Consider the following 23,858-nt stretch of genomic DNA (forward strand, 5'->3'; position numbering starts at 1 on the left):
ACTTTTTGATTCAGTTAATTCACATAGTTATTCAAGCATGATAATAATTGGCAACTATATAATAATTATAATTAAATTAGGTATAGGTATTTTCAATCAAAAGGAATTAAGTTAGTAATATTATAATTAAAATGATATAGATAGAATTTTAATGTGTGTTTATTTATTAGAAATGCATTATTAACATTTATACAATAGAAACAAATGTTTTCTAAAATATCCTTCTCGCAAAAGTAATTTGAATGATATATCTTATTTTAAATTAATTTATGAAACTTAGAAATTAAAGCTCATCTGGTAAATAAGAGAGAGAATTTTATTTGTATATCATCAAATCTTTGTTAATTAATAAACATTTATTTATCTATTTATGTTATTTCTTTTTTGGAACTTGAATGTAATACTTTTAACTAAATTTTAAAGGGGAAGAAGTAAATTTTATTTATTTAAGAATCAAATTTTCTCAAATAATATTAACATTGTTTAATCAATTTATCAATCAGTCAAATTATCAATCACTCAATCTATAGATCGATTGATTGATCAATATATTATTTTCTTGGGTTGTGCACATATTTAATTTTGATAAAATACATTTATTCTATTTCATGAGCTTGTTTAGCGGAATGAATATTATCTTGTTTTGTTGCTGAACCAAAATATTTAATAGACAATTATCGCTTTAATTTAAAATTAGCATAGATTAATTTTGAAATTGAATGGATTTAGGCTAAAATTTTATTAAGAAGTATTTAGAATATATAATTAAAAGAATTTGTTATTAAAAAGTGAAAGGAATGAAGAATTTATTATTTGAAATATGAGAAGAATTGTTAATATAGATAAAGTATAATATACTCTTTAGGTTATTAATTGAGACATGACTACATGCTTGCTTTGATAAATATTTAGGAAGAAATACGCTAAGAATTTAAACAATTATAAACGAATATATAAATGAGTGAATGGATGAGTAGAAAGAATGTGATTTATTGAGGAGAGAAGGATAGAAAAAAGGATTGAGGAATAAATAAAGGATTAATTGAAGGTTTGATTTAAAGATATGAATTATACAAGGAATAAGGAGAACAAAATATCAAAGAGAGAAAGAGAGGAGAATTGGGGAATGAAAAAATAATCAAAATAACAAAAGTGATTGAGAAGGAAGGAGAATGAAATAATATAAAAATTTATCAAAAAAATTGATTTAAAGAAAAATAAAGAATAATAATAATAACGAATGATTATTTCACATCATAACAATTATTATTTAAACTACAATAGTTTTTTGCGGTGTAAGAGCAGAAATGCTCCCAGCAGTGCTGCCTTTCTTTAATACTTGACTTCAGGTTAATAAAAGGGGCTGCACTTGCTTAAAAAACATTTGTTTTTATAAAATACAAATAATGTTAGCAGTAGTAACAGATGTGCAATGCAGATGGGGATTGCAAATAAACTCAAAGAGTCTAAGAAACTCATAAGAGTTGCTTTCCACATTCGCAACAACTGTAACTAAAAAATGAAGACAGAGCCATTGCTGGTGAGTTTTACTCATCTCTCATCCAATTCAAAATTTAAATTTACTCGCATTACATTAGGTGAGATCGTGAATAAATTTGTGAATACCGTTGCCAGTCAGCTTTGCGAGGGCGACAACAACCTGTTTGCTGAATAATTTTTTTCAAATATAGTAGACAGCAGCAGTAGCAGCAGCGGCAGCCAGCAAAATCACATGCAGCTATTATAATTTTGTTCTTAATGTATTACTTTATAAGTGTAAAAGTAAACTGTGACATCCATATCAACTTCTTCGTCATGTTCCACTTCACACCAAATCTGTTCTTGTTATAATTATAATAAAACCTGTAAATCAACCTATAACTACCCCAATACAAATAACATTATCAGTAAATAAAAATAAATGTGTTATTATTGTGACCCCCTTACAACATCTCCAAATAAAATTTCCTCCCATGAAGATGTCATTAATGAAATTTAAAAGAGAATTGTAATAACTTCTATGTCCTTTCCAAACAGTAAAACTGAAACAAATATAACTATTAAACGCTCAAATCTAAATAACATCATTTAGTTGCAAGACATGCAGCACGTCTACGTGCATCTAAAGCCTTTGCCGTCATGCTTCCGTTCGTTTGTAGCTGCGTTAGCTTCCTCTGTAGTTTATTCTAGCATACCTTCTGCTGCTTCCTCATAGCAATTTAACGAGCAGGAGCTTAATTTCTTTGCTATCGATGATAATACTATTGATTATGATATTGATAATAATAACCAATTTTATGAGGCACTCCCTGTGCAAAATCGCCTTTATTGCTCTTAGCCTATTCAAGATGAAGATATCTCCTTAGCAGATCACTACAGAAAGGGTGAGATCTTGGATTAGTAGCTCAATCCTTAGCAATTATCGACTCGCTCATCCTCGAAAAAAGAAAATAATCTCATGAAAGGCTATAATTCTCACCTTAGTAATTCTTCTAGCCTAATAAACAACGCCAGAGTTCACAACAACTAAGATTTTTCATCTCATGTAAGTTTCTGCCCTAACAGCACCGATGTGAGCCTCGTCTTCTCTAACACTGAATCAGCATCGGTTGAAGTAGAAGAAGCAGAAGAAATGATTCAAGAAGAGTACAAAAATTCAAAATAAAAATGCTCCAAAGAATAAAAATAATGCTTAAACTAATTTGAAGGTATGTTATAAAAAAGAGTCAAACTTAATTAAGATCCAATTTCAAATAGCAATAATATTCACAAAGAGCAAATACCTATCAACAATTTTAAAAAATCATCTAACACAAAAAATTAAGTTGAAAATAGAGCAAGGAATCACTCTTCATCATCCTCTTCGAATCCATCATACTTGCTATCTCCTCTCCTTAGCGCTGAAAAAATCGAAATCTCATACGAAAAATTTATTGAAGAAATAGATATTAGCAGCAAAGCTAAATGTCCAAGCTAAAATAACAAATTTAATTAACTGAAGGATTAGTAATAATAATTCTTATCAATGGATTAAGATTAGTCTGATTTGATTTTCGCTTAGAAAAACAAAAACCTTTTTACCCAAGAAATTGAAGAAAATTAAATGCTTGTCCAAAAAAATTCTAATTTACTCAAATTTGGTGGTGACAGCAATCGTAAATTAAAAGGTGAATGTATCTTTTAAAATTTTAATTTCAATTTCGCATTTAGTGACAATCCAGATTTCCTTGGAAGTGATTCCGAATTGATGAAAACAACTCTATCACAAATTGAAACCTCATATTTAAAACCTAATAAAAACTGCTTGCTTAACTTCAATCAACAGTCCCCCCTCTCTACTAATCAATCATAAGAATATAGATAACTCTAAACAGTGCAATAAGAAAAGGATCTTGAACAAGACTAAATGTCATTATCATAATAATAATAGAATAGATAACAAACCTCAGTTATTGACTAAACAGAGCAAAGCTATCCTATTGAACTTAAAAGAGAGCCATAACTATCCAACCTTGAATAGCTTAAGGTAGAACTTAGAGCTTAGATCTTCCTTGAAGGATCCGAAACTAATAATGACAAAAAGAAAAGATATCTTAAAAAAATATTCTAGGACAAGAAGGTGATCAAGAAGGAAAGAATGAGCAGAATAAATGAGTAAAATATGGATTTAATCAATAAACTTGACAATGAAATCTCCAAATTAGAAAAATTAAGACAAAGTGAATCTACTAGCTCTACTCCATATTTTGAAGACCAATCCACAAGACACACTTGTTCAACTTAGAACAAACCTTCAAGCAAATTATCCTAATATTTGAAATAACAAATTAAAATTAACAGAGTTCTTCGCTTTCTTGACGATTCCATTATAAGCAGCTCTGAAGAAATGAAAGACAGAGTTTCCAAAAATAAAGAAGAACTCGAGTGGCTCTGCAGAATTATCTACACAATCAGCAAGCATGAAAAAATTACTTGTAAATCTTATGAAATCTTCTTAGAATAAACGACTGAATAAATGAACAAAAAATACTTCATAAACAAATAATAAGTTGACCTTCTCTTTTAGGACTTGCTAAAAATTTTTACCAACTGGATTGCACTTGAATAAACAAATTACGGATTGGTATTCTAAATTAACTAAAACTTCAGATTTAAGTAAGTTAGAAATTTTTTTTCGCAAAACAAATGAAAAAAAATACAAAACTAAATGATTGTCTTTAGCTAGCAAAATAATAAAAAATATAGCTAAATTATTATCAAACCATTTTTTGCAATTTTAAAATAAATTAATAAATAAACAACAAAATAAATATGAAGGAAAGAAAAAAATAAGCTAATCATTGAAAATTTAAATTATTTAAATTCAAAAAATCTGATGAATGGTAAACCGAGGATTGATCAATCAATAAATTATTTGAATATTAAACATTAGCTTCAAAAAGAGCTTAAGTTATTAAGTAAGACCCCTCCTCCATAAGGAAGGAACAAAAGGAAAAGGAGGAAGGTTATTATCAATCAATCAATCTATCTATATGATACTCACAAGAATATATTATAATCAAATCAAAAAGCTAATTTATTCTGCTTTTCTACTCCAAAATAGCAAAGCTATAAATCGTAATAAGAATTATCATCCAAACATAAAAGAGTGCTCACAAAGAATATATAATATTAAGTAAAATAGTAATAAAACTAGCTAAATGATGTCATCCATAATATTGATATCAAATAATAAATACTAAAAATAAATAAATAAATAATATTTAAATCTAAACCAAATTAATCTATAACATTTAAAGAAATAAATAATAATAATAAACCATCTCATAATATTTAAACCATAATAATTAAATTAATCTAAACCTATATTTAAATACTCCATCTCACTTTAACTATTTAAACCTGTAATCTAGTATTATAAATATCATAAAAGAGGGTAATATTTTAATTCCACACAACAAATTTAAATTTTTCATTAAAATTAATAATAAAAAACTATTTAAAATATACTAATAACTATAAAAAAATTCCCTCTCATAATTTAATTATATAATTAATTTATTTACTGAAGTTAATTTTAATTTTTCTTTCCTGTAATTATATATAAATTGCATATATGTATTGCTAATTTAATATTTATTTCTCCTAAATTAAATTCAAATAAATTTATTTATCAGTTAAAAATTTGAGAAATTTCAAAGTTAATTAGCTAAAAATGTCTTTTAATTAAAAATTAGCTTAATTTAAATTTGATTTTTGAGAAGAAATAAATTTGTAGGTAGATTGGTTTGTAAATTTGTTTAATTAAATAAATAAAATCGAACTTTTCTACAATAAATTTTCATTAGAAATAAATATTAATAAAAAATATTTTATGAATATTTTTAAATTTTTTATTGATAAATAATTTTAATTAATTTAAATATGGCATTATAAATTCTATTTAAAAATTAAAATATAAAATATTTTCTTTGTCTTTCTTGATAAATTTTATGATAAATCAAAATTTTGAGGAGACTTTCAGTAATAAAATACGAAAAAACATTTCTTTTATTTATTTATTATTTACTTTGTCTTGAATAATTAGAAGATCATATTGATTTATTTAAAAAAATTAGATATGAGCTAGTAAATATTACTAACAAATTTAAAATTGTTCTTTGAGTTTAGTAAGTGTAAATTAAATTTCTTTAAAAAATAAATCTCTATATTAATTTAATTAACCACAAATTAATTTCTTAATTTTTTAATATACGAATACTGACAAGATAAAACAAAGGTGATTTATTTATTTTAGATTTTCAATTTGACAACCGAGTAAAAAAACGGACTGATTAAACGGGAATATTGTAGAAGGAGTAGCTTAATAGGAAGCGAAATTTGAGCAAATACAAATGAAGAAGACCAAATAATATCTTAAAGAATACTATGTGAATAGCTTTTTCTTACTTTAATTTGCATATGACAGGAGCTAATATGTTGCAATTCTTCTACTTTTAGTTAGATAAATACAATTTATTAGTTTAATATTCACTAAAATCGTTACTGATGATGTTCTATCTTTTAAAAGTTATTTTGAGAATAGCCTAATTGACACATTAATTACTACAACGCACTACTTTAGATTAGTTCCTTTATAGTTCTCGCTTTAATCTAATAATAAAACCGAATCAACTAATGCATAAAACACTACAAAAACATAAAATTCCAATAATAAAAATGACTTGGAACTTTCTGTGAATTACAATTTTTTAATATTTTAGGCTATAGTGAATAGCTACCTTATTTTTTATTTGCTTATTAGACCTATTTTACTTTAGTTGCTTTAGAAGAGAAAGTAGATATACAAAACTTTAGATTTAATTTGTTCTTTTCTTATGAAGTGGTATTCTTATTTGCTATTAATACCTTTTATTTAGGTCAGCATTTATGAACTTTTTAATGATAACGTTCTTATATTGTCTTGGTATTGTTTGATATCTACAAGCATTATTTCAATTTTTCAGACTATTCACGAATTTAGCTACAGTTTTATACTCAAGGATTTTCTTGCTAAGAGGGATTCATTTGAGAATTAACTGGACCTAGTCATTATTTATATGTTTTCAATATTCTATGCAACTTCTATAAATTCTAAGATAGTTTTAATTGCCCACTCAATTTTAACACTCTACTAAATATATTCTTTTATTGTGAGACTCTACTTTTACAATCGCATCATTTAATGTATATTTATTGTATTCAGATTTTGTCATTTGGGACTCTCATTAATTCTTTTGCTATTTATATTGGCTCCTGCCTTATAAAATTATTGTGATATTTAGCTGACTCTTTTAGTTAGTTTGCCAATATTGGCCAGATTCGCCTTGATAGTGAGGTCCTTAAGAGTAACAAGTTTATTACTCAGAGAAACAGGTTAGTTACAATTTTTATTTGTTTGCTTTATTTAAAATAATTAAATTAAAAAATATTCTATGAAAAGTTTCATGAATATTTTTCAAATTATTTGTTGTAGTTTTTTATCAATTTTAACTGTAAAAAATTTCAAAATTAATTAATTTAAAAAAATATTAAGATTACTCAGATCCTTAAATACTCAATCTTTACATAAGGAATGTATTTACTCTGCTTAGAAATCTTGATATGCATGACTACACAATTATTTAGAAGGGTGTTCTTTATGAGAGTATTTATGAAAATCATTATGATTAATGTGCTCGAAAGCAGTGCTTTTGTCATGATCTGATTAGAGAAAATGGTTTTTCATGGGAAGAACTTCATGGCCACAAATACAGAGATAGATTTTTAACTTCATATTTAACCTAAATATTTTCGGAGTTTATAACAGATAAAACAAGGCTATTAAAATCAGTAACTTATTTATATCCAGTAAAAATACATTTTAAATTTATAATTTCAAAACAGAGTGAAGAATTTCATAAACTAAGATTCAGTTTTTTATCGTTTTTGATAGAGGTTGTGAATGTTCCAACAAGTTCGTACGTTTAAGTAGTATCGATGATCAATTAGTTGATGAAGTAGAGTAATATAAAAGAATAAATGATATTTAAATCGATGGAATACAAAGCTAATCAAACTTTTTACAACTTTTTCAACAATCCTTCTGTGTTCAACCAAAGATTGCAATTAAATAAAGTTATGGAGTTTGATGATATTTACAAAGAATTATCAATGAGAATAAAAACATGTATTTTGCTGCTAAGAGATATGTATGTCATGATGATGGAAGATTACATCAATTTAAACAAATTACTTGATCTTGGCACTAAAATTATCAAATTCAAAGAATTAATTTATAACGATTTAATGACTCTCTTTCAGTATAATCCAAATAGTTAAAGAGCTTTTGAAATGAGTCAAATTTACAGCGAAACTCTTGATCTGATGAAGAAAAAACCTAAATAGTATAAAATAGAAGTAAATTATTTATTTATATTTATATTTAGACCAGTGAACAAAAAAATTCATACTAAAACAAAAAATTAAGGCATAATTTAGAGCAAGAAAGATCCAAATTCAAAAGAATTACTAAAACCCAGAAAAAGAAATAAATTTATTCTCATAAGAAGCGTGCGTGATATATGTAAGTCTATTAGATCCTATTGGAACAATCAAGCGAATAAGTCAGTCTACATTTAGAGTATTTGGCATGCAAGCAAAGGAGTGCATAGGAAAAGTAATGAATTCGCTAATTAATTTTAAAAAAAAGTGTAAGTAGAATATTTTTATTTGAATTTAATAGAACTGTAATATCTTCATACCAAATGAAATAAACAAAATACATGATGAAATCTTGAACAGATTCGTTGAAGGAGGATAGCTTAAAGTCATTAGTGCTGGAGAAATCAAAATGTTTGGAGTTAAGAAATCAGGCTTTATTTTTCCTCTTAAATTCAGAATCAGGTTAGATCCATCTTTTTCAAATGATTTTGGAGTGAGTGGGTTTTTCCAAATGTCTAATTCAGTAAAATTATATTTTTATTATATGGAAAATTCAATTTAATTATAAAATAAAAACAGGGTTCAGAGCATATACTCTTTGATTTAACAGGCAGGATCACAAATATTTCAGAGAAATTTTTTAAATTTTACTTTTAAGATATTTTCGGAGAGAGTAACTTTAAGAAAGTAAGAGACTTAGACATTATTAAGATGCTCCCTCTTTTAGGAGGATACATTGAACAAATCAGAGATTCTAATGTAGATATGCAGAAGTTCGACTTCAACACAATATTTATTTATCCTCTTGTCAAAGATAAAGCAAAAGTCTTTGAATATGACTAGAGCTATTTTTTTAACAGTTTAACACAATTTAAAAACTTTTCCAAGACAATCAAATCAAGAAAATGTGGATTTCTAAGTATTTCATTTAGAATTGGAAGGCTATCTAACTCATACACACCTCTTAAAATAGGCTTTATACAAATCGAAAAGCATAAAAAAATTTTAGATAAATATTAATGCTTAGAAGAAATCGAAATTCTAATTTCTAATCTAAAAGAAAGAAAAAAATATTTAGACATTGCAAACAATATACTAAACGAAAATGCACTGGATTAGTAAAAATCAATTATGAATAATACAAACGATAAAAGTGTTAAATCCATTTCTCTACGTTAGCCATCATTTTTCCACAAACAGGCCTAAGAATAAAGTCCCTAGAGAAAGAGTATCATGATGAACTTTAAAAAGACTCTTAAAACCACAATGAAAGAGAGTAAATTTATTTTATACAATATTATATAGAGTAAATTCTCATCTATTAAACCGATGTATTAAATTTTGAAAAATTATTAAGACCCAGGTAATTTTAAAATCAGGAATAGTTTTTTTTATTTTCTACTCAAGAAATAATTATTGAAAAATTGCAATACTTTATTGTTTATCAAAAAGAGAAAAAAAAAATAGATGATTTTAAACTACCATTTTTATTACCAGATTAAGAAATTGATTTATGATTTTCAATAATATTATATTAATATATTAAATATGTGCTTTTAAGTATTATTTTAAATTAGAATAAAAATGTTTTTTAAGCTGCTGGTCTTTTTAAATAAGAAATTATAGTATAATTTTATTATTTAAGTAACAAAATTAATGACTTGGTTTAATTATTTAATAAGTTTTTCTAAAATAATTTTAAAAATGAATTTTTTGTTTTAATTTAAAATAAATTTTACAAAATAAAATAAAGTTGAAAGTTAATAAAATGGAGATTCTCAATTAAATGATGTAATGAGTAAACACACGAGCAAAAAAGCAATTTCGTAACATAATTTGGATACATATAATAATAATGTCACAGAAAATGATATCATTTATATTAACTTAAGCAAAAGTATTTTAATTTTGATTATAAAAAATTATTAACTCGAATTTTTTTTAATAGATAGCTAGCAATAATATCAATCAACCACAGATAATCATATGGAGCTAAATTAAACTTAAAATCACTTGATAACTACTCAAAATAACTTGAATATGAATAGCATTAATAATAATGACACAGTTATTCATCTTGAAACCAGCTTTTAGCATGATAACTTTACAGATTAAAATAAAAATAATTTGACTGCTTTTTTTAAGCAAACAGAATTTGATATTTTTGATAGTTATAACTTTGATGAATAGAGAAAGAAATTAGGAGGATTAGAGCAAAATTAACATGGACAATATATGATTTAAGATTCAGTTATTTCTCCTAAAAAATAAAACTTATTGAATTAATAGAATTTAAAGCAAAGGGCTGCTGAAAAGCATTCTACATCTAGTGAAGAAAAAATTAACAGTAATAAGAAAACCAAAGATAAAGAAGACTCTAATGATTCCAAGCATAACGATTTGGATTTTGAAAATAAAGTCATTCAAGCAAATATTGCTACTGATAAAATAAATCGATATAAATAAAAAGAGTAAATATTAAAATAATTAAATTATTTTATTTAAAATAAACTTTTTTATTTCAAAATAGACTTAAAGAATAAGGAACTGATCAGACATTTGGTGCCAAATAGGAAAAATAAAATGTGAATGAAAATAATAATAATAATGGTTAGAATAAGAATTCAGAATAACAAAATAATACAAATGAAATTTAAATAGATTTAAAAAGTGAAAATTCTTCTTCATTTTTAACTGATAGTGATGAATTTGATGATTCTGATTAAGAAGGATCTAATAATGATAAAAATAAAGAATAAGATTAAGGATTAAATTACAAATTTCAAAGCAACATTAAAACTCAGTTAGATGTATTGAAAAGCTTTGTGGATATACCAAAAGGAAGGAAGAAGAATAGGAAAATGACATTGGAAGAAATACAACTCGAAGTGAGCAGTGATAGTAATATGGCAGGCTCTTAGCTTAAGTAATTTAACGATGATATCGAAGGAAATAGAGATATCATGAACTTTATCAATAAATAAGAAGTTAGTTCTGTGAATAGTGGCAAAACAGAATTTCATTCTTTCAAAACAATGTTAAGAACTGGAATTCAGTCTAAAAAAACTTCAAAAGCTATGAAATCTATGCTAATAGCAGGCTACTTAGCAATTGCTATTCTTATTTCAATCACAACATTATTCTTCGTAAGCATAAGAAATTATTTCGAAGAAGAAATAGCTTCATACAAATTAATTGTTAAAGGTAAATTTTTATACATTTATGATAAAGAATTAAATACAAAATAAATTTATTTCAATTTTAAATAGGAGATGAAACAAAAAAAATATTCTCAAGTGTGATTACTTACAGCGAATTACTAGAATTACACTCTATGAAAATTTTATAAACCTAGCTTTCAGATCAAAAAAGCTTGGAATACTACAATGAAAAAATGTTTTCAGTGACAAAATTTAGAGAATAAATTTATAAATTCTAAGAAGAAGACTAAGATATTGACTTTGCTAAATATTTAACTTAAACATATCTTGCAACAACTCTATTTAATTAAAGAAACATGTCCTCCGTAGTCTATTTTTACCAGATTTATTCTTTAATTATAACTTCAGAGAACCTCTATTTTTATGCTAAAACTGAAAAAGAAGCTTTCTTAAGATACGTGTAAATTAAACATTTTTATTGTTAAAAAAAATTTATTTTTAATTTTTAATCAGTCTTTCATAATATTTTTAATTATTTCTCAAATTAAAAAAAATATTATTGTTATGAATAATAAATTAAATTCTTAAACATAATTTATAGAAAATAATGATTAATTTTATTTAAAAAATTTAATGAATTAAAATATTTATAAATAAATTTTAAATAAATCTTAAAAAATAAATTTAACTTTGATATTAAACTTAAAAAAAATAATAGACTTGAAAATGAAGAGAATGCTTATGGGGTGTTTGAAGGTATTACTGATTAGACGTTGAATTAATCTAATAGAATCATTACTTAAATTGATAACATTTTAGTTTTATCGTTGGTGTCTTTAGAAATTATTTGCATTTTAACTGTAATAGTTTCATTTCCTATGTTTTACTTTGTATAGAAATAAAGAGAAGAAATATTAAAGCTATTTTGTACTTTTCAAGGCAACAAACTCATTGAAAAAATAGACTAGTGCTTTTCTTATTCTCAGCATAATATGCTAGAAAGTATTGCAATTTATGGCAATATGATAAATAAAAATGAAGTAAATCATAATAAAAGACCAAACCACCCTAAAAAAAGAACAACATCAAATAGCAATAATTTAAAAAAATATAACATTAGCTTAATCATAGCAACTTTTGTTATTTTTTGTCTTCTTTCTATCTCTCCCTTTACAAATTACTTTACGTCATAAGAATTTATAAATGAATTCGATATGAATATCCAAGAATTGTAAAAAATTTACTAGTTTAGGGGATTAATGCCTGAGACATATGCATTGAATTATCTTACAATTAAAGCAATAGCGTAATAAAGGACAGATTATACTTAAAAGCTAAAATTATAGCTTGATAAATTGTCTAATATTACCAATTAAGCCACCAAAGATTTAGTTGGGCTAAATAAATACTTGCAAGTCTAAGGAAGGTATGATTATAACTTATACTAAAGTATTGTAAGGTAGATATTAGATAAAGAGGTTTGCTAAACATTTAAAAATAACATACAATATAGTTCTAACTCTACTCTATTTAATTTATAAAATTGCCTTTCTGTCTATAATCAAATATGGTCAAATGGCTTTATTATTGGAGTGAAAGCTATTTAGGAAAAGTTCAAAGAGATTCGAGCTCTCTTAGATATTTAAGATCCTTAAGCTTTTATTTAAAAAATATAAGCATTTGATTAAAATTATGATCTCAATTCTTTCTAAGAATTATATTATTACTGTTAAAGTATTCCGGATTTGCTTGGAAATTTCATGATAACATCCAGCACAAACTATTACAACGAAAGATAAAATTTCCTTCTGCAAATTTTCATTTTTGCCTTTATACTTAACTCCTGCATTTTACTATTTGTTTGGTAGGCTTTTTATAAGCATCTAGCTAAATTAATGTTCTAAACTAAATCGATATTAGGAGTTTTTTCTTATGACTTTATAATAGATAATCCATTTATTATCAGTTATGTTAAAAAAGAGTTTACTCTTACATGAACGAATAAATTAATTAACTTTCTTTCTACTTGTCTATATTTTTTGTAAATATTTATTGAATAGTTTTAAGCATGTTTTATTTTGTAAATATTCATTGAATAGTTTTAAACATTTCTTAATAACATTTATTGAATAAAAAAATAAATTGCTAAAAAATTAAAAAATCCCTAATAAATTATAAATTGTTTTATTTAAATTTTTAAATAAATATAAGCAGGGATCAAAATTTTATCTTCAATTTTATCGCTTCTTTGCAATCTAAATGTAAGCTCTAAATAAGCATAAAATATAATAATTAAACCATTTATTTACAACCCTGTTTGAATTACATTATTAAAATTCATATAAAAATAAAATAAATTTTATTAACATTTAATTTGCTTTGAATAATAGATTGATTCTATTAGAAATAAATTCGTTTTTAAAAAACATTTTTGCATGAAAAATTATATTGATAAAAATATTTGAATGAAATAAAAAACAAATACTGTTAATAAAAAGATTATTTAAATGTAGATTTAAAATTATAATATTTTTATTATTATTAGAAAATAAATAACCAACAAGATTGTAAATATATGAAATTATTTTAAAAAATAATTTAAATATGTAGAGGTATTTATTTATTTGTAGAAACGCTTCTAAATTTGGATTAATAAGATTTATTAATCAACGAATTTATGAATAGAGCAAAAAGTGCAACTCAAAATATAGGGTAATAATTAACTAAATAATTAGCTAATTAAATTAATAATTAATTAAAATAAATGATTTTGATTGACAGATATAGATTGAAATTCATTCATATTAATTCATTCATTTATTTTTTTATTATTTAATCAATTAATTAAGTTCTTTTTTTTATATCAAAATGCTTTGTATTATTTTTTATAAAACTTTCAAAGTTTCTTCATAAATTAAATAAAAGGAGCTTTAATAGAAAAATACAACATTGCGCAGTCATATTAGGAGTTACTTTAAGATTAAATCAAAAAGGAAATCTATTTTAAGCAGTTAATAAAGTGAAAGGAAATGGTTAAATATGAGGAATTGATTGAGTATTGTATACAAATCATTAAGACATTCAATCCTGTAATTTTGACTGTGGATTCCCACTCAGAGGAATTCATTGCAAAAAATAAAAAGAAATTGGAAGACACGGAGATAGTTTTTATTAAGCAAGTATTTTATGGTACTTTTAGGTATGAGGAATTCCTAAAAGTGTTGACTAACTCGTTGTTTAATAATTTTCCAAGCATTACGAATCGTAATGATTCAACTCTCTATCATATTTTTGGCTACTTGATTTGTTTTAGATTAGATGAATTACCTTTTAATGAATTTAAGAAAATGGTTTTTTCGCAGGATGCTGTCAAAATGAATGTTTTTCTTTAGTTTCTGTTTGACATTGAAAAAGTAAATAAATATGTCAGGGATGGCTGGATTGAAATTTATGATCCTGGTTACATAGATAATTAAATTATCACACAAAATCTTTAAGAAAAGCTACCAGTTGTTGCAGATTTACTTGCTCAACTCTCTCAAAAGGCTACAGGCAAAAAAAGTGATTTGGTAAACACTATTGAGTAAACTCTTTCAGTAACTGATAAAGGAGATGATAAATAGCAAAAGAAATTCGAGCCAACTGTTCCTTAACCATTTAAGTTGACTAAGCCAAAGCCTAAAGCTATTCCTGAGCCAATAAAAATTCCTAAAATAGTAAAAGCAAACCCCGTTCCTCAAACAATATTTTAAACAAATCTGAATGAAATTGTTGATAAAGGAAAATAAAGAAGGGATGAAATTAAAAAATAGGTATATTTTAAAATATTTTTGCATAGATTTTCTATGAATAAATAAATTAATTATTTTATTTATTTAATATTTTAGAAACAAAAAGAGTTAGAGGATGCAACAAAGAACTAATTCAAATTTTAACTTGATAACCGTCCAAATAAATTTGAAAAAATAAAGAAAGAAGTTGAGGAAGAAAAGAATAAACAATTACAATTCGATAACACATACTTTAGGTATAATTTTATTAGTATTCTATTTGATAAAATATAAAAAATTAAAATGCAGACCTCCTCCTACATTTGATGAAGCTGCTGAAATTAAAATGAACGTTGCAGCTATTTTAAGGGAAGACAAGCACCTCTAAAAGAAATAAGATGATGAGAATAAAAGAATCAAGGAACTAGAGTGGAACATGAGAGATTCAGCAGAGTTTGAGAATTGGAAAGAAGAACAAAAATATAAAGAAAAACTTGAGAATATAGAATATTAGCAAAGAAAGAAAATTGAAATGGAGCTTGCAAGAGAATCAGCTATGAAAGCATATGATGAAAAAATCTAATAAAATAAATTAACTGCTGTACAAATGAAACAAATTTCTAAAGTCAAAGAGTAAGAAAGATAAAAAAAGATAGAAGAAGAAGTCTAAGAAAAGTAGAAATTAATTGATGGCGTTTTAGCAACACGTGAAAACGCTGGAATCGAAATACAAAAGGTAATTTTTTAAATTAATAATGAGAAAGAATTTATTTATAAAATTTGCAAAATATTTCAGTTAAAAGAACAAAAGAAAGTTATTCATGATGAATCTAAGAAAGAGAGAGAAATTTTATTATAAAAGAAGAAAGAAGAGGATGAAGTAGAAAGAAAAAAAAAGGAGGATTTAATTAGATAAATCAGAGAAGCTGAAAAGTAGCCCAAAGTAAGAACAAAAGGTTATGACCCTACTGAAACTATGGGTTATGGGTTGTTAGAAGAAATGAGCATAGTTCAGTTAAGAGAAAGATTAGTACAAGTAAAAAGGCAAAGGGAGATAGAAAGAGAACAAACAAGATAGGAAAATATGAAAACTAAAGACTCGAAGTTAAACTCACTTTAATAAAAAGTAGAAGCAATAAAATAAAATAGGTATTTTTCTTTCTTTCATTTTATTTAATTTTCAAGATTTGTTTGTTTGTTTGCTTGAGTGTTTTTAAAAAATATTTTTGAATTAAAAAGAGAACAGCTTTAGAAGCAAAAACAATAAGAAAGAGAAGAAAAGAAAAAGAAGCTAATGGAGGAAGAGCAGAAAAAATAGCAAATTAGAGAAGAGTAATTGCTCGAAGTACACTAAAAAGTTGTTGACAAAAAGAGAGCAAAGAAGAAAGAAGAAGACAGACTTGCAAAGGAATATAGAGAAATTTAACTAAAGAGAATGTATATGAATGCAAACGCTGCAGTTGTTGAAGAGTTAGCTTGGAAAGGATAACAAGAAGGTGCTGAAAGAGAAATTAAATATAGACAAAATCAAAAATTACTTGATTAAGAATAAGTTTTAGGAGTAAAATACCATGAAAGAAAGATCATTGCAGATAACAGTAAAAAGTTAGTTTAAGAAAAACTTGAGTTTATTGAACAATATGATGAGAATATGGAGAGAGCTAATAAAGAAAATGAAGTACTTTATCGTCAAATTCGTGAAGATAGAAAGATATAACACCAAACAATTCGTGATTATGAAATATAACATAATAAAAACATGGTAGAAAGAGATACATTTAAATATAAAATGAGTGAAATGAGTCTAACGAATGCTAAATCTAAGCTTGAGTAATCTAAAAATTAAGCGTCAAGAGATGGAAAGAGAACATCTAAAAACTAAGAATTACAACTGCCAGGTCCTAAGTATGACTCTACCAATATTATAAAAGAATCTCATCAAGAAGACGATGGATGAAATACTTTATTAAAAGGAATAAAAAAAATTATTGATTGAATATCAAAAGACCATTCAAAAATTGTTAAATATTTGAATTAAATTAAGAAGAAATCAATTATAATTTAAATTTGTATAAATGAATTAAAAACAAACAAAAATTAATTATTTTTGTATTTATTAATTTATAAATGAAAGTATCCAAAAATTTTTATTTTATATTCATCTTTATTAAAATAATTACCTCATGCATTAGTAAAATAACCTCCATGAACTTTATTTAAATGACCATAAACTTCACTTTCAGTTTTGGCTGAAAAGTAGCAAAGATAGCAATAACTTATTTTGCAATTTGTGCATATAATTCTATTGCATCCACCTGTTCTTTACGTTAAAATTGAACAATTTGGACAAAATTTAAAACCTTATGCTTCTAGCTCTTTTCTATAATCTTTATTATTTTCCATCTTCCATTTTTAATAATTTTCACAACTAAAACCATCATGAGTTGAATCACAATTATTAAGACAAAATTCATATTTACATTTTGTGCATTTATGCCTGAGTTTCTTTTCTGATCTATCTTGAATAAAAGTGAAATTACAATCTACAATTATCTCATTATCTTCTAAAGGAATATTTGCACTGCCTTGCCTTTATTTTTCTATTTATTCTTTAGGGATGTATATAACCTTTTCACTTCCTTTTTAAATCTTATATTTTCCCGGACAAACAATAAGTTCCTCCATAGAATTAGGATTCTCTCTTTTCATTCTTTCAAACATTGATTTGATATTTTTTTATTCTAACTTTTCTATCATTTCTTTATCCTCTTGTAAGATAAAAGTGATGTCATCAAAATCTAGCACTTTTTTGCAATCTCCATTTGGACAAAAAATATTTTCTAGTTCTAAATTTATATTTTCTTTCAGCGAGTTTTATATACTATCTTTTAAGCAGCTCCTACAAAATTTACAGCCACATTTTAAAATGTAGCCATTTTAATTTAAATCTATCTCTTCTAAACAAATAGCACACTAAAATTCAATCACTTAATTCTACTTTTCTAATTCCAAAATTTATTGGTACTTCTTCTCTTTTTACTATTATGCTTCGAAATATTCAAATTGATACATTTGAACTTCTTTAGTTGAAAGCGCTTATCTAATCATTTGAATATTCACAAGATTAGAAGCACAACCTTAATCACATTAAATACACTCATTTAATAGTTATTCAACTTTTTCTAAGCTCTCAAATTTATCCTTATTTTGAAGAATTTGTTCTCTCAAACATGCGTGATGACAGAAAAAACAACACTAACAATTTAATTTAAAAATTTGATTTTATTAGTAATCATCTTTTTTAATCATATTGTGGCATATTTTACAAAGCACTGATGTCAACTGATTTAGTTTTACTTTAGCCTTTTACTTACATAGAAAGCTTATGGCATCTATTGATTGTAAATATACTAATTCATTTAGTTCTAAAAAGTTTCCTTTAAATACGTTGCTTAATATGTCTTCTAATTAAAATTATTATTGATACATTTGATTTGTTTTGATTTATTCTAAATTGCTTAACTAATTTTTATGATTTATATCATCAAACAATTCTTACTAAAATTCTTTTAATAATCGATATACAGAATATTAGTTAAGTGGAAATAAAAACAAAAAGTTAGACAAATTATAAGCTGCAATATTCTAACATCTTAAAAACTTCTTAAAAATAAGTAAACTAATTTTAATTTTTTTAATTTACTTATTTCACTAAACATTTATAATTTACATACCTCCTAGATAATTGATTAATATAAAATTAACTTGATAAAATAATATTCTAGAGTTCCTACATAATTAAGAAGTCAAAATATTTATATCAGCTTCTTAAGAAATATACATTTTTTTTCAAATGATAAATAATGTGGAATATTAAAGATATTATGAATAAAAACACAAATTTTAATAAATTTATCAAATATTTAAAAGATAAATATAAATTGCTATTGCTTTTATAATAACTCATGAATTGAAACAAATATTAAGAAATGCTTGAAATATTTACTTTTTTACAAATAGTCAAGCTATAAACTTAAAAATTACAAACATTTGCAAATGTTCAGAAAAAATAAACCAATCAATGTATTTTCTTAATAATTTATAGAATAATAAAAAATATTGCTAAATAATATAATTTTTAAAATATTTAAAAAACAAATATAAATTTCTATTGCTTTTTTAATAAATCAGAAATGAAAAAATAAATTAATGAATAAGTTGTATGTGAATAAAGAATTTCTTTAAAGTATCTTTTGATATTAATTCATTTCAACAATAAATTAAAAAACAAACTAATAATTACAATCAAATATTTACAAATTTTCAGAATAAATTAATCAAATTAACTCTTATTTTTATTATTATTTATTATAAGTTGAATTTTATGATCATGCATTGCCCCAATAACCTCCATGCTTTTCTCTTAAATGAGCATAAACTTCATTTGCAGTTTTAGCAGAAAAATAGCAAAGATAACAATAGCTTATCTTACAATTCGAACATGTAATTCTATTACAACCGTCTGTTCTAAAAGTTAAAACACAACAATTTTCGTTTGGACAAAATCTAAAACCTTAGGCTTCAAGCTCTTTCCTATAATCTTTAGAATTTTCAATCTTCCATTTTTGGTAATTGCTACAACTAGTATTTTCATGAGTTGAGTCGCAATTGTTGAGACAGAATTCGTATTTGCACTTAGTACATTTATGCCTGAGTTTCTAAACAGATTTGTCTTAGATAAAAGTGAAATTACAATCGACTAGCATCTCATTTTGTTCCAAAGGAATGTTACCTTTTCCTTATCTCTATTTTTCTATTTAATCTTATGGAATTATAATTATTTTAGAATCATCATTTTTATTAATTTTATATTTTCCTGGACAAACTATAAGTACTTCCTATATATCTGGGTTTTCTCTTTTAGCCTATTAAAAAGTAGAAATGATATTTTTATACTCTAACTTTTCTAGCAATTGCTTGTCATCTTTAAGAATAGAATTAATATCATCAAAGTCTAATACTTTTTTGCAGTTCTCCATTGGACAAAAAATATTTTCAAATACAAAATTTATATTGCCATTTAATGCTTCTACTATACCTTATTTTAAACAATCTCTACAAAATTAGCATCCACACTTTAAAATATAGCCATTCACATTTAAATCAAGATCTTCCATACAAATTAGGCATTCAAAATTAATGACTTATTTCTACTTTTCTAATTCTAGCTCTTTTTATTCATTTATCACCTTTTACTTCTAACTTTCAGAGTAATTAAACAAATAAATTTGGATTTCTTTGGCAGAAAGCACTTGTTTAATCATAAAGACGCTAAAAATATTATTAACGCATCCATAATTGCATTTAATATTTTAATTTATAATCTCCTCAATTCTTTCTATGCTTTCAAATTCATCTTTATTTTGAAGAATTAATTATTTTAAACATAGTTTATGGCAGTAATCATTACATTAACAATTTAATTTAATAATCTAATTCTATTCTTAATCATCTTTACTTATCATATTTAGGCAAATTCTGCAATGGACTGAAGCTAACTATCTTAATCTCACTTAAGCCTTTTATTTACATAATACATCTAATGCATAAATATATTTAGAGATTTCTTGCAAACCTAGCCTAAGGTAATTGTTTTGAAATGCTTCACATAAAGTATCTTCTAATTCCTATTTGTCCTCAAACATTTTAATATTCTTATTAATTATCAAATCTTGTCTAATAGCTTTCTAAAATATACACAAATCATACAGAAAGTTAATTTTGATACTTAATATTTTATATAATCATGTTAGAATATTTAATATATTCCTCTCTTTTCTTAAATGATCTTTTTTCTTAACATCTTTAAGTAATATTGGATATTTAAAATAAACAAGTAATCATCTATCTCTTTTATTTTGATGACTATCAAAATTTTTTATTATATTTATTATAGCAACTCTTAAAATTAAAAAATAATTTCCATTTTATTTCTTTTGCTATCAGCGCAATATAGAGAGAGGACTTATCTTATTTTATATATTAATATACAATATTTTAGAATCAGTTTAAACATTTTCAGATCAGGGAATATACAAAATTAGTTAGCTAAAAATCATAAAAATTAAATAAAACATCACCGTCTGGACCAACACAGTTGATGATATTTAATTTCTGAATATATAAAATTAAAACATTATATAAAATAAATTAAATTTTAATATGAAAAAATACATTTTTAAACAACTAAATTCATAAAAAAGTACATTTTTTATACATTTAAAGAAGAATACTCATCTTATTTGATTCTTTATTTACTTAATAAAAAAGATAAATCTCTTATAAGAAAGATATTTATTAATTATAAAAGAAAAATCTCTTATAAGAAAGATATTTATTAATTATAAAAGAAATAGATATTTTGTTATTATATTTCATCAGATTCATATATAGATAACTATAAAAATCATCCTATCTTTCATAGATACATTTCAAAAGCAAATCTGATGCGTATAAAAAATTATAATCATTATTTAAAAATAAATACACTAATTTAGTTATTAAAAAAAATTTGATGGAATCAGAAAAACCATAAGATTAAGGGAATAAAGTTAAAAAATTCTTTATAAACCTAAAAGAGCCAAGTGACAGTTTTGCTATTGAACTGAGCCAAGTAGAATTGCAGAACATAACCATAATAGAGCTATTAAAGAAAGCAAATAATGTCTATAGCTTTAACCATAAATTTTGTCACATGGAGAGAATAGGAAATTAATTTTAAAATGTATCTGAATATGATAAAAATGAGAAGTTAATCAGTTCATATTTCAATCTATTCCCTTTTTATTTTGTTCCTATAAAATTTTTTAAGATAAATGTTTAAATTTAAGAAGAGAGTTATCTCTTTGAATTACCAAAAGCAACAGATTAAAGAAAATTACTATATTATCTCTCAAACGAATTAAAAATAAATGTGAAACAGCTTTACTTACTGAGTGAATCTTAGACTTTGAAGAATCAACTTTCCTCTTATTCTTAAGTTAATCTTTTTGTAGCTAATGATAAAATATTTTATGATGAAATAGAAATATATGTAAATTTAAATTTGAAAGTAATAGATAATATCGAATTATTTAACTTTGCGCATAGAAATGACATTTATATAGGAGATTAATTAATTTCTAAAAATGAAACATTTGCTCATTCAGGAGTGAAAAGTGGAGATAAACTCTACTCTTACTATTTTATCAAGGCTCAAATTAAAGATGTGCAAACTTAAATCAAAAGCAACTTTACAAAATAAGAAGCAAAAGATTTATACAATAAATATTACCCAAAAGAATAAGGTAGAATCATCACTGAGATGATAGGAGACACTTTACATATCAAATTAAATAATGATGTGGAAATGATGCTTTTTATCAAATCTTTATCAGGAGCATAATATGATATAGGAGCTAATGGAAATAATACTATTGGCTAAATAAAACAAAAATTATCACCTTTATCAGGAGTAGAATGTGAATTTATGAAGCTTATATTTTGTGAAAGGTAGCTAGAAGATAATTTAACTTTGAACAATTATAAGATTAAGGATGAAAGCACTATAAATTTAATTTTAGTAAAACCAACAAAAATAAAAGATAACTCAATTTTGCAAGAAAGTGAGATATCAATATAAATTAAAACTCTCACAGGTTAAACTTTAGCCTTCAAATGCAAACTTAATCAAAAAGTATACTAGTTAAAAAACTAAATTTAAGAATAATTTTAAATTTCCCCAAGCTAGTAGAAGTTAATTTATGCAGAATAATAATTAGAAGATGACTAATAATTGTATTGTTACAATTTATAAAGTGATTGTGTTGTACATCTTGCTTAGACATTAAAAAAAGATATAGAAATACAGTAGTAGCCTAAATAATAATCATAAAAATAACATAAATAAGAAAATAAATATATAAACATTTAAATAAAAACTATCGCTAAATCATTTTAGTTGAAGTGTAAATTGTATGATTCAGTAGAGATCTTAAAATACCGCATCTAAGATCATGAAGGCTTACCTTTAGATTGGCAAAGATTAATCTTTAAGGATAAATAAATTGAAAATGATTATTCTTTAGATATGTATGAAATAGATGATGGGGATATTATACATTTGGTACTTAAGTTGAGAGGTGGTGGATGTCCTGAAGAAAAAAAACTATTTGTTAACCTTGAAAATGAAAAATCTAAAAAAGAAGTAGAATTTTCTGAAAATGCACCAGAATATAGACAAGCTATTAAGGGATTAAATATTGAAGCTATTTGCCTTAATTCTAGTTGCAAGTACTTTAAAAAGTAAGTTATCATAAAAATAGGCTACAGCTTTGTAGAAATAGTAGCTGATAACTAATAAAAAATAAATTGCCCAGGATGTAGTATACTTCCATAAGTAATTACATGTGGTTTCGTAAACTGTCAATATTACTGGTTTGGTTTAAAAATAGAAAATGGAGTTGAGAGAAAAGTATAATCCAAAATACTTGAAGCACGTTATGATAAATATACTACATATGATCCAGTAAAAGAAAACGGATAATCAAATATGGTAGAATGGAAGCTTCTTTATGTATTTGCAAATTAAAGTACCCTTACATTTCCTAAATGCTATATTTGTCTAAGAAGAATATTTTATGAAGAGGAAATGACTCACTCTGAATAATGCTTGGATAAATAAAATCACAATTACCATATTGACTGTCTTTAAAGTTTATAGCATTTAGAAAAAAAATGTTTATTATGTTTAAAGTATTATTGATTTAATTAACAATGTATTAAGAATATAATGAATGAAGAAGATTATAATATATTTGAAAGTGTTTAATTTACAGTTTGATTTTATTGTTCTATAAAAGTAATTTAGAGGAAAATAAAATATTTTTAAATTTAAACTAGTTTTCTATTTATAAATATTTAATAT

General features: G+C 24.3%; 6 protein-coding genes across 6 annotated transcripts; 4 read left to right on the forward strand and 2 right to left on the reverse strand. All coding sequences in view use genetic code 6, as the record gives it.

Moving 5' to 3' along the window:
- Positions 1–1,432: 1,432 nt before the first annotated feature.
- On the forward strand, positions 1,433–4,189 carry TTHERM_00632960 (hypothetical protein; the record flags this gene model as incomplete). The annotated part of the gene is made up of 1 exon (XM_001010034.2): positions 1,433–4,189. One exon carries the CDS (start codon positions 1,433–1,435, stop codon positions 4,187–4,189), a length of 2,757 nt encoding a protein of 918 aa, XP_001010034.2.
- A 1,705-nt stretch (positions 4,190–5,894) lies between these two features.
- Positions 5,895–13,120, forward strand: TTHERM_00632980 (transmembrane protein, putative; the record flags this gene model as incomplete). The annotated part of the gene is made up of 11 exons (XM_001010036.2): positions 5,895–6,915; positions 7,076–7,371; positions 7,426–7,938; positions 8,009–8,197; positions 8,264–8,485; positions 8,542–9,238; positions 9,716–9,859; positions 9,911–10,433; positions 10,493–11,166; positions 11,232–11,583; positions 11,842–13,120. The coding sequence occupies 11 exons, from the start codon at positions 5,895–5,897 to the stop codon at positions 13,118–13,120; spliced, it is 5,910 nt and encodes a 1,969-aa protein (XP_001010036.2).
- A 1,032-nt stretch (positions 13,121–14,152) lies between these two features.
- Positions 14,153–16,850, forward strand: TTHERM_00632990 (hypothetical protein; the record flags this gene model as incomplete). The annotated part of the gene is made up of 5 exons (XM_001010037.1): positions 14,153–14,935; positions 15,011–15,150; positions 15,203–15,629; positions 15,690–16,042; positions 16,133–16,850. The coding sequence occupies 5 exons, from the start codon at positions 14,153–14,155 to the stop codon at positions 16,848–16,850; spliced, it is 2,421 nt and encodes an 806-aa protein (XP_001010037.1).
- On the reverse strand, positions 16,515–18,443 carry TTHERM_00633000 (RING finger protein). The gene is made up of 2 exons (XM_001010038.2): positions 17,074–18,443; positions 16,515–16,854 (listed from the first exon to the last, which is right to left on the reverse strand). The coding sequence occupies exon 1, from the start codon at positions 18,380–18,382 to the stop codon at positions 17,075–17,077; it is 1,308 nt and encodes a 435-aa protein (XP_001010038.2). The 5' UTR covers positions 18,383–18,443; the 3' UTR covers positions 16,515–16,854; position 17,074.
- Positions 18,444–19,281: 838 nt separating this feature from the next.
- On the reverse strand, positions 19,282–20,598 carry TTHERM_00633010 (hypothetical protein; the record flags this gene model as incomplete). The annotated part of the gene is made up of 1 exon (XM_001010039.3): positions 19,282–20,598. One exon carries the CDS (start codon positions 20,596–20,598, stop codon positions 19,282–19,284), a length of 1,317 nt encoding a protein of 438 aa, XP_001010039.1.
- An 869-nt stretch (positions 20,599–21,467) lies between these two features.
- Positions 21,468–23,696, forward strand: TTHERM_00633020 (ubiquitin; the record flags this gene model as incomplete). The annotated part of the gene is made up of 1 exon (XM_001010040.2): positions 21,468–23,696. One exon carries the CDS (start codon positions 21,468–21,470, stop codon positions 23,694–23,696), a length of 2,229 nt encoding a protein of 742 aa, XP_001010040.2.
- Positions 23,697–23,858: the final 162 nt, after the last annotated feature.

The sequence above is a fragment of the Tetrahymena thermophila genome (assembly GCF_000189635.1).
Source record: "Tetrahymena thermophila SB210 genomic scaffold scf_8254764, whole genome shotgun sequence".
Classification (NCBI taxonomy): domain Eukaryota; phylum Ciliophora; class Oligohymenophorea; order Hymenostomatida; family Tetrahymenidae; genus Tetrahymena; species Tetrahymena thermophila.